At 39.4% G+C, this 12,162-nt stretch overlaps 1 protein-coding gene across 11 annotated transcripts in view; it reads right to left on the bottom strand.

The window, feature by feature from the left end:
• ARHGEF9 (Cdc42 guanine nucleotide exchange factor 9) overlaps window positions 1-12,162 on the bottom strand; it is a 306,848-nt gene that overhangs the window by 38,818 nt on the left and 255,868 nt on the right. For all 11 annotated transcript variants that reach the window (XM_084869460.1, XM_084869456.1, XM_084869459.1 and 8 more), the window contains 2 exons: window positions 10,766-10,895; window positions 6,737-6,868 (listed from right to left, as the gene is read on the bottom strand). In XM_084869460.1, coding sequence (XP_084725586.1) covers window positions 6,737-6,868; window positions 10,766-10,895 — 262 coding nt within the window. The remainder of the gene's footprint in view (window positions 1-6,736; window positions 6,869-10,765; window positions 10,896-12,162) is intronic.

Here is a 12,162-nt window from a genome sequence, read left to right as displayed (position 1 = left end):
GGTTTGACTGTGGAGGTTTCCGCGGCCTCTCTATAGGGGAAGGAGTCAGAAGCTCCAGACTACAGAGACCCAACCCAATTCCAGGCAAGCTCCTGGGGCACCCACGCTTTTGCATGGGAAATCTGAGCAGTCAGGTGGAAACTCAGGGGAGCTGTGGAGGTCTGAGGCTTGTGCACAAGGGCAGGGCTGATGGGAAGCCAAGACTGTCTACTCAGCCCTGAGACTCTGCACCATCCAAGCTGAGCACAGAGGCTTTTGCAATTTTGCAAGTCTGATCCTATAAGACTGTCTCCAATACAGAAGGTATCCCGGAGTAGACACAGCTGATACTCACATCCAATGGGCCTGGAGGTCAATTCCTCCCAGTGATACCAACAACAATCAAGTCTTAACTACAACAAGACTGTTCACCCAGTCCACAAAGGGGAGCACCAAGAGTGTCCACCTCAGGTAACGGGGGAGGCTGACCCACTGGGCCATATAGGACACCAAAGACACAAAGCGATCCTACCAACTCGGAAACAGCGAAAATGCTGAGACAAGGAAATAGATCTCAAACAAAAGAGATGGAGGAGAACAAAAGACTGGAGATAGAGTTCAAAACCACGGTTGTAAGGTTTTTCAAGAATTTCCTAGAAAAGGCCGATAAATTTAATGAGACCCAACTATAATAGAAATTAAACAAACACTGACTGAAATAAAAAATATTATACAGAGATCCAACAGCAGATTGGAGGAACACAAGAATCAAGTCAAAGATTTGGAATACAAAGAGCCAAAAGACACTCATCTGGAGAAGCAAGAAGAAAAGAGAATCCAGAAAGTTGAAGATAGTGTAAGGAGCCTCTGGGACAACTTCAAGCATACCAATATCAGAATTATGGGATTCAGAAGAAGAGAGAGAGCAAGATACTGAAAACCTATTTGAAGAAATAATGTCAGAAAACTTCCCCCACCTGGTGAAAGAAATAGAATTACAAGTACAGGAAGCACACAGAAACCCAAACAAGAGGAATCCAAAGAGGACCACACCAACACATATCATAATTAAAATGCCAAGGGCAAAAGACAACAAAAGGATCTTACAAGCAGCAAGAAAAGAGGGGTTTGGGATGGGAATGGGGGGATGAGGACAATTATGTGATACCATAATCAATAAAATTTTAAAAAAATAAAAGTCAGTTTGTAAAAATTTTTTTAAAAAATTTTCTTCCTGATAGTTGATTATTGGTGTATAAACATGCTATGGAAATCTGTATGTTACTTTTGTATCCTGCTACATTGTCAAATTCATTTATTAAATCTAGTTTATATATATATATATATATATATATATATATATATATATATATATATAAATATATAACTAGTTGTTTTTTTTAGGGTTTTCTATGTAGAATATCATGTCATCTGTGAATGATGACTGTTTTATTTCCTCCTTTCTAGTTTGGATGCCTTTAATACTTCTCCTTGTCTAATCGCTAAGGCTAGGTCTTCCAGTACTATCTACAACAATAAAAGAGAAATATGAAAATTGACTGTTGCTTCACAATGCCCACCAGTCAATTAGGAGTGAGTATGTAAATTAACATCATTGCCTCCATGGAGACTGACAGCAGGGAGGGGGCAGCTCCCAGAATGGCCTGCTTGACCGTTGCCGTGGCAATGGCCACATGCAGCACGCAGCATGGCCTCAGTGACCCAGGAGCAGTGAAGTACAGCCCACAGGCAGCACCCAGCATAGTCTGCCTGGATGTCACAGTGGTCACTGGTGATCAGGCAAGTGTGACCTTCAGGCAGCACCCAGCACAACCTGCTTGGCAGTCACCCTGGTGTGGAACAGACAGGCCCTGCAGAGAGCAGGGTGGGATAGGGGTGGGGTGGTGGTGGTGGATGGCTAATATTATTTGCCACTCACTCATCAAAATCACAGATCTATATGTTGGGCTCACACTAATACCTCCTCTCTGCCCCAGTTATGCTTCCTATTTCAATACATCCAGCCTTTAAAGTAAAATTCACACATTCTTCCTCCCTAAAGAAGCCTTCTCTGACTGTACCCTCTAGCTTCTCACTGTGGTTTCCCTTTTGTGAATGCTAGAATAGACTATACACTCTTACACAATTGACACTCAGTACCACATATTGAGCTACATTTGTTGTGTTTCACAGCTTTGTTTTGTCTGCACATTTAACCTGTGCCAAGCACAGCACCTTCCTTGTCTTGCTTGACTCAGCAGTTGTCCTAGGAAAGACAGTTGACAAAGCCTTAGAGGTTTTTCTGCTCAGTTTCTACTCATAAAAAAGAGAAAAACCTCTCTGAACTCTGGTTGCCTATGGTTCTATTGGAAACAAGCTGCTTACATGCCATTTGTTAATGGTTGACTGAGTGTTTTCCTTGGGACATGATGAAATAAGTGCTGAGATATTGTCTGGGTTGCCACAAGTTCCCACTCTAAATGGGGTTGTTTCCAATAGTATATCACCCTTCCTCCTTTTCCCTTTCAGTAATATGAGATGGAGGATATTAAGGAAGTTTTACTTTTCCAGGAGAGCCCCAGATGTCTGTAGACAAGCATCCTGGCCCTAACGATGGCTCTAGCTAGGAATCTACCCCCAACCCTGACATTGCATAATTGAAGCAGATGGGAGCTATTTGAATTTGGACTCAGTGAGTTTTTATGAGGTTTAGTAAAATACTGTAGGACATTTTGTACAAATGACAGATAATGTAATCTGGGGAATGCAACTGTTCAGAATTGTAGTCTGTCAATAAGGTCCTCTTTGCCTCTTTAGACTGGGCCCTGGCTATTACCCCCCTAGTCTGAATCACCCCAGTTTTTTCTCCAGATCCTGGGAAAGGCACAGGGACTGAGACTGGATTTATTTTTCTCATTTCATTTCAGCACCAAGAGTACATACTTATTAATAAATACATAACTAAAATGTGATATACACAATGGAATCTTACTAAAACTGAAAATAGAAGAAACTCTTGCCATTTGCAACAATATGGATGAACCTGGAGGGCATTATGCTAAATAAAATAAGACAGAGAAAGACAAATTCCATATGATCTAACTTATATATGGAATTTAAAGCATTTGAACTCATAAAGACAGAGAATAGAATGGTTGTTGATGGGCTGGTGGGGTGGAGGAAATAGAGAGATATTGGTCAAAGGATAAAAACTTTCAGTTATACCAGATGAATAAATTCATGAGGTTTAGTAAAATACTGTAGGACATTTTGTACAAATGACAGATAATGTAATCTGGGGAATGCAACTGGGGTTGTTTCCAATAGTATATCAACTTATTAATAACAAAGTAATAATAACAATGCAATAGTGAACACTTAGCATAATTTATATGCTAATTCTATTCTAAATGTGTTGCGTTTTTCTCCAGCTTTATTGAGGTATATATTTAAGATATGCAATGTGATGCTTTGATATACATATACACTGTGAAGTAATTACCATAGTCAAGCTAATTAAAATATGCATCACCATTTTTTTGTGATGAGAAAACCTAAGTTCTACTTTCTTAGTAAAGTTTAAGAATACAATGCAGTATCACTATGCTCACCATGCTGGTACATTAGCTCTCGAGAATTTATTCTTCTGGTATAACTGAAAGTTTTTATCCTTTGACCAATATCTCTCTATTTCCTCCACCCCACCAGCCCATCAACAACCATTCTATTCTCTGTCTTTATGAGTTCAAATGCTTTAAATTCCATATATAAGTTAGATCATATGGAATTTGTCTTTCTCTGTCTTATTTTATTTAGCATAATGCCCTCCAGGTTCATCCATATTGTTGCAAATGGCAAGAGTTTCTTCTATTTTCAGTTTTAGTAAGATTCCATTGTGTATATCACATTTTAGTTATGTATTACTCAATAGTTAAATGCTTTGCATTTATTAACTTAAATAATCCTCACAACGATTCTATAAGGAAAGTACTGTTATAATCCCATTTTATGAGGAACTCTAGACATAGAGCACTTAATAAACTTGCCCAGGGGGAAATATACTAAATGGAAGAGCTGTGCCTTGAGACCAGTCTATCTGGCTCTAGAATCTATGATTGTTTAATCTTCTTGGGTACTGCCTCCCAATAAAAATTTGCTGAAGAAATGACTAGTGACACTAAATGTACAGTGGTATGTTTACTATGTGCCACTCACTGAAGTTATTTTGCATCATTTGACCTTACCTACTTCCCTTCTATGTAGATATGATTATGATTCTCATTTTGCAAATGAGGGGACAATAATAGGCAAAGATAATTTGTTCAAGGTCATGCAGCTCATGAAAAAAAGAAAGAAAGAAAGAAGTTGGTTCCCTCTTGTCTGGCCCTAGAGTCCATGCTCTTAAGAGTAAACTTCATTGCTTCCTAATAACTTACATGGTTCTTCCCGAAACCTCCTGAGATAAATTTTATCAAGGACCTGCTTTCCACTGAGGAAAAATAATAATTTACAGTTAAAGCAATTCCCAAGGTTAGACTAATTAGTAAGAGACAGTAGAGTCTAGGACCCAGTTGTTCTAGCTTCAATTCCTCATCCTCTTTCTCTTTAAGCCCATTTCTGTTGATATGTTTGCATTTCTAGTTGTTTTGAATGGCTCATCCTCCAAAGAACGAATCAGTGCAAGAAGAAATGGCTCAAATGCAGGAAGTTACTTGAACAAAAGAAGTCCTCTCTCTAGCACCATTAAATTCTATTTAGTTCTGACTTTCCAGAATATGATAAAAACAACATAAATACCAAGTAGTTATGACACAGGAGACAACAGAGCATATCCAGACCGGCACCACTGACAGAAGATACAAGACAAAGTCTATTTTGGCAACTTCAGGGCTGTAGGAACTTTAGTGGATAAATGACTGAAGAGAGGAGAAATGGGCTCTTCTCCCTTTCCACTAAAAATGAAAGGGCAAACATGGAGAAACGGGGGAAAATCCCCAAAAGCAGCAAAATAATTTCCAGTATAATTATATCAGGAAAAACAAAAATACACATGCATAGCTAAAATATTAGGGCAATGAGATTAAGAAGACCAGAGCCAGCCATCATAGAGGACAAGAAAAAAGAGAACAAAGAATCTTATCTACATTTTTCAAAAGAAAAGTGACAAGAAAAGAATGAGGACAGCAAAAGTTAAAGAACAGATTACATAATTAGAAGTCACTGGTATCTTCACATATACTATAATGACCACTTAATTCATAAACATATACATATATGTGTGTATATACATACACACACCCTCTAAATCAAGCTACACATTTTTAAAGCTGTTCTAAGTGGCTCAGGCAATCCCAATTTCCAATGTACACTATGGGAAAGATTTTGCATAATAATTTGCAAAATGGGTACATTTTTGCAATAAATCTTGAGAGTTAACCCTCAACAATTCCATCTCCTGGTTTGATAGATGCCCTAGGAAGAATTGTCGGGGAGGGAGAAGCTAAGAAGAGGCCTGATATTGGGCCAAGTTTTATAATCATAAAAGTTCTGTCTTCCAGGGTCAGCTCCAGACCAAGATAATTATTGTACCCATTAACCAATCCACTATTGGTTCCGGATCTTGCATTCAAAGCTTATCTCCAACACTAAGGCAATTTGACTCAAAACTCAATTTGTTCTCTCAATCCTCTGTCAAAGGCAAATGGGCAAAGTTAATGAAAGATGTGGTACACACAGAGAACAGGGTGCTTAAAAACAAATGTGTAGCTCATGTCTCAGGCTGGAAAAAAATGACAATTTTTAACTAGGTATTTCAAGACTCACCATTCCTCTTCAGATGCTTTTACTACTGGATGAGGTTAAGAACAAAGGGACTGGATGATGGAGTCAGAGCCAAGGGTAGGACAACAAATTTAGAAAGTCACTCTAAGCATTCTTTGTTTTTTCCCTTCTCTTTTATTTTCCCTGGTCCAAAATTCTTCCCAACCACTCCCTGGAGCCAAAAGTGGTCTGAACTCCCTTTGTTGAGAAAGAAAGTGAGGGGAACAGTATACCATCAGGAGAAGAGAACAGTATATCCATCAGTCTGAGAACATATGCCATCCTCCTACCTTCCAAGGACTGGAGACCAAGAAACCAACATTCACATTGAGTCAGCCAGAAGTCAATGACAAGAGTATGAAAAGGATTACAGAGAATGGAGGTGGAGAAAAAAAGCATAGTCAAGAGTTATAGGAAAGTAATACAACTTATGTAGAAAATAAATAAGGGCAAAGGGGAAAGTCCTGTACCACAAAAGTACATACCTGTCAGGGAAAGGTAGGAGGACCCTTGTTGTTTCTTGGGGCAGTGAGGAGCCAATAGAGTGGAAATAGGGGTAATTTGTTTAGGGAAGCCACTATTCACCAACTGGGATAGAAATATTTTAAATATTTTTAATGCCTAGTGTAAATCAGTAGGCTATCAGATCCGAGTGGAAGATAGTGGAGAAGGATCACCAAGGGCAAGAGGGTAAATAGTAAAAATGATACCAAGACAAAAACATCCTATTTTCAGAGCTTTATTGTCCAAAAGCCAGCTTTGCCTATAATATTCATGCCATACCAGTCATCCCAATATAGAATTGCTGCCAATCTTCTGTCTGCTTTTGACCCATAGTTTTAACCCACGTTATTGATAGTTGGGGGATGATAAAGGGGGAGAGGCTAGTGCCCCCTGAAGTGCCCAGATCCCTCAGGGAAGAAGAGGGTGTGATTACCTTCTTGCAGAGGACCATCTGGTGGTCAAACAGGAAGAAGACCCGCTGCTGGTTGCGGCCATAGGGCTGGTAGATCCAGGCCATCTCCCCAGTGTAGATCAGCTCCGAGCTCCTGTCTAGGATGTCCTCACCCTGGGAAGGACATGTGACAGTGAGAGGCAGTCAGGCAGGAGGGATGGACCCATCACCTGCCTGGAGGCACCTAGGGCTATACATAATCCGGGGCAGGAGTAGAACAGAAAGGACTGGTGGGAAAGGAGGGATGAAGGGAGGGACTCCTGGGGATCCTTGAAAGACTCCCTGAGCTGGAAAGACTAATACTCATATTCACCCTGAGGCCATATGAGCCCAGGGCTATCTAGAACTGCTATAGTCAATTGCCCTCTGGCCCTAGGGGCATCAGCTGCCATGAAGTTCATTCTCTAATTTGGCCTCTTTTTCTCTATGAATATCTCTCTGCCACAGTATTTCACCCCAACATTTGTTTTTTAGATGCTTTCCTGTATCTGAAGGTTAAGTCTGAATAGGTGATAGAAGTCTCTTTGTTCCCAGATGAGAAAAAGGGACAAGGGAGAGCAAGGAGATGATAATAAAGGAAAAGAGAACCCACACACCTTCTTACAATAGTGTTTTTCTTCTCCTAATAAGTTCATTAAGATATATTGATTAAATAGGAAACTTTATGACCACATGCTTCCTTTGCTTATTATACAGAGAGTTGGAAACAATCCTCCTTCTTGTTATGTAGAATCGGACACACAGAAAAGAACCAAGACACCTGATTCCTAATTCTTCAATTCTATAGTCTGGCTCCTTTTTATGGTAATTCTGCTAGGTCAGAGGTATGTGGTAGGTCTGTCAGAGGAGCTTACATCTTTAGTGGATAAGACTAACAGAGGTGTGCTTAGAACTCATGGAACACAAGGCAAACCAAATCAAAGCCATGGGCACAAGGAAGTGTGTTCTTTGGCCTATGTGCAGATGGGGACAAAGAGCAGTGCCCAGGATTAATACTTACTGAGCACCTATATTGGTCAGACATTGTGTTACACTTTATCTCTTCTGATACTCACAGTTGCCCTGAGAGAAAAATATTCTTGCTCTCATTTTATAGTCTGAGTTACAGAGAGGTCAACTGATCAGCCAAGTTTACCCAGCTAGTTAGCTACAGATCTACAATCAAACCTCAATTCTATGGCTCCAGAGAATGTGCTCACTCTTACATATACATTATGCTGTATCCAGGCCAAAATTATTGGAGAGTCAGTCCCTTCCTCTCTCTGGGTCTCAGCTTTTCCAGCTGTTAAATGAGATATCTGAGGATGATGTGTAAGTTCCTATCTCTCGTACTCAAAGTTTGAAGTCAATTGGAAATTAAGGCTGCTTCATTATCCCAGAAATAATCAGAGGCAAACAGCTCTGGGCCAAAAAGAGGCGTAGCTGGATATTATATTCTCAAGCATATCATCTTTTCCCAGTTTAAGGGATAGAAAGGAAAAGAGGAGCTCAGTGGGAATATTTTCTATAATACAACCTCAAAAAGAAAGCTCAGAGATATTACTGTGAATGCAGACTCCATCCCAGGGATACCTTAAAACTTAGATAACACACCTTCTTGGGAAGCCCACATACTAGCACAGAACTTCTGGAAGCCCATATCTGGGAGAGGAAGTTCTGATGAGAGAGCTATACAGGCCTTTCCTTTAAACTTTAGGAATGGAAAGATGAGAGTGGTACCAGTCTGCCATGTCTCATCTGAGGTATCCCAGGAAGATGGGTCTCCATCTATTTTGAATATATATTAAGTGAAAGAAATCTATAAAAGGGGCCAATGCCATGCAAGGATGGCCAAATTACTTTTAGATGCACCACTTACTAAACTGACAATGATTGTACCAGCACTAGGAATATTCAGTGTCATCTGGTCTACCCACCATATCAGTCAGTAGACAAATTCTATTCTAAGTACTACTTGCCACATGTAACTCCACCAAGCAAAACAAAAACAAATAAAACCTTGAAAAAATACACTCTTTATTCTTATCAAGGTGGTTGACAGTTGATATCGGGCAATTCACATGTTCTCTCTGTGCCTCAGTTTCTTCATTTTAAAAATGAGGATAATAGCAGTACCAAACTCATTGGCTGTTGTGAAGATAATATAAATTAACATATATAAAGTTCTTAGGAAAGTATACATCATATTATAAGCTCTACATAAGTGAAAGTTATTCTATTAAGTATTACTATGTGCCCTATATACTGTGCTACATACATAGTTCATTCTCTAATCATACCTACTAATGTCCCATAATCAAGGTCAGAGAAAATGGAAGCAATTGTCTTAAAGTGGCTGAATCCAGGTCAGATTCTCTCGAAATCCCATGTTCTAACCACTGAAGCACAGGAGAATAATGATTCCTTAATGGAACAACCAGCTGCCCTGGAAGTTTTCTGAGGTGAAAATCTCAGAAGGCTTGGGTTCTAGACCCATTGATGCTATCAGTTTACCTTTGCCTATGAGAAATATGTTAACCATTCTCAATCTGTTTCCTTATTTGGAAAATGGGAATAATACAATGGTTCCTATATGGGTCACGTTATATGGCTGCTTGAAAGTGGCCATGTAAAATCAGTCCATGTGAAGGAAAGAGCTCTCTCAGAATTCAGACCTCTCACCTTGTCCTTCAAAGTGCAATCCTTTTCCACTGACCCCTTCCCCACAAGCCTTTTGTTCTCTTCCATTCCTCTAGAATTTTGCTCACAATATTCCCTCTTCGTAGAGTGTATTTGCCCCCACTTCCCCCCTGGATAGGAAAAAGCACTTCTCACTCATCTCAATGCTCAGCACACCATTCTGAGTATAGGCTGATTGTCTGATATAGGGTTGTGGTCTCAGGAAATGCCATCCTTTTCATACAGTTTATTTTCAATGCTGCCTACTGACAAGAGGGCAGAGAAATAACAAATCCACCCAGCACCAGATTTGGTCTCTTGGTCCCAGGAGAATGCCTCATCAAGCCACCTTAGCTTTTAAACAGATGCTCTTGCTGCCTCCTTCATGTTGGGGTTTAGTGTATCCTCCAACTTCTTTGGATTAAATAATCTGATGGTAAACTGCAATAAATCCTTGGGTATTATACAACCAGGATGTGAAGGGAGGGGTTCCATGAGGAAGAAATCACAATCATGTTACCAAACATGAGCTCTAAACTTGGGCTCCTAGTAAAAAAAATCTAAAAAAAATAAAATAAAAATTAAAAAGAAGGTGTCTTCCTGCCTTTCAAGTGGATCTAATGCATGTAGAGGGTGGTAAAGTGATAGCTAAACCAAATATCAGCATCAGAAAATTAGAAATTCAAATTTTCCAGAAACTACAGTACATGAAATAGGTCCTTTTCTATGCTGTTCCCCTAAGCTGCTCTAAGGTATTTATTATTACTTAGGCGTTGTATCTATGCCCAATGGAATGGGGTTGTCAGGTATTATTTTTATAAGCAGATGACAAAAAACAGAATTTGGTCTGCCAATTTGGCAGGGATGATAGTCATGGCCTGAAATGTGCAGGCTTAGGCAGACCTAATAGATATGTCATGGTGAGGTGATCCTACCAAAAGGAAAATAAGTATATTGACTAGCCAACACCAGAGAAACAACCAATTATTCTGTGTTTGGGAGTGAATTAGCATATAGATCTTCTCAGTCAAGTATTCATCTGGTGGTGATGAAATTCCAGGAGTTGAAAGAGATTTGAAAAGCTACTGAGTCAACCCAATTGTTTCCTGGCAATAAGAAAAATGATGAACCTTTCCTTTCTTAATGAAGCACTGTTACAAAGATTTCTCCAACCTTCTTAGAAAGCTATTCAAGTATACAATACCTCTCATTAGCAGGAAGTTTTACTTTGGTTCTTAACTAAATCCTTCCTGCTGTTCTTCAAATCTAATTCCTCTTCACCCATCCATGGCTATGTGTAGTCCTGGCTAAGCTGTTCAGACTTCCCAATATCCCTGTTGGTAAAGATCCTACCTCCCAGTCTAGGACAGAGGCCTGCCACTGGGCAATCTTGTCAATATTCTCCAAACGCCGCTTGCGTTCATTGATCTGCTGAGTCACATTTCTCATGACAGCCAAAGCAGCTGCCACATATCTGTAGTCACTGCAAAAACACAAAAGTACAAGTTGAATGATTCAATGTGCCAGAGAACCAATGTGCTACATGCCAACCCTATCGTCAATTCTCTTCTTCCTACTTAGTATAATAGAACCCTGGTTTTCAGATAGAAGCCATGTCACATGGAGACTACATTATCTATCATTTTTTACACTAACAGGTGACTATGTGTATAAATTATGTCAAATGATATATAAATAAAAGTGTCAAGAATATTCACTAAACAGTTTGGCTCAGTGGATAGAGCATTGGCCTGTGGATTGAAGGGTCCCAGGTTCGATTCCAGTCAAAGGCATGTACCTTGGTTGCAGGCACATCCCCAGTAGGAGGTGTGCAGGAGGCAGCTGATTAATGTTTCTCTCTCATTAATGTTTTTAACTCTATCACTCTCCCTTCCTCCCTGTAAAAAATCAATAAAATATCTCTTTTTAAAAAGTGTTAAAAATAACTTTTGAGAAGCCTCTTTCAAGGAAATTGGCATACCATTCTTTAGCCCTTACTTAATCATGATGTTTGGAATATAGATTTGATGGCTGAAGTTCTAGCAGTCATCTTGGACAATAAGGATAAGGTTCAGACTCCTAGAGCTAGGATAAGAGAAAGTTGGAGAAAGTCCAAGTCTCTGATGACTATGGCAGCCATAGATTACCTCTCTGCAGATATCTTTTTCATAAGATGAAAATAGACCCATATCTTTTCTATACTATTATTTTTGTGTCCTATCTGATACAACCAGACAAAGACCAAGAGGGGATCTTTGCACATGCCTTGGTCCAGACAACTTTACCATTTCTTCTATCACCTACTTCTTTTTTTAATCTCCATTTTATTTTTAATTTCTTTATTGATTAAGGTATTACATATGTGTCCTTATCTCCCCATTACCCCCAAAACCTCCACTCATGCCCTCATCCCCCTCCCGTTGTCTGTGTCCATTGGATAGGCTTATATGCATGCATACAAGTCATTTGGTTGATCTCTCCTCTTTACCCCCACCCTCCCCTACATTCCCTCTGAAGTCTGATTGATGTTTCTCTGTCTCTGGACATCAGTTTATGTTGTTTATTATATTCTATAAATGAGTGAGATCATGTGATATTTATCTTTCTCTGACTGGCTTATTACACTTAGCATAATTCTCTCAAGTTCCACCCATGCTGTTCAAATGGTAAGAACTCTTTCTTTTTTTTTTTTACCACAGTGTAGTATTCCATTGTGTAGATATATCACCATTTTTTAATCCACTCATCTG

This window comes from Pipistrellus hanaki (genome assembly GCF_964339955.1).
Source record: "Pipistrellus hanaki genome assembly, chromosome: X".
Lineage (NCBI taxonomy): Eukaryota > Metazoa > Chordata > Mammalia > Chiroptera > Vespertilionidae > Pipistrellus > Pipistrellus hanaki.
The sequence above is the reverse complement of the archived record's forward strand: the minus strand, read 5'-3'. Positions and strand labels throughout refer to the sequence as shown.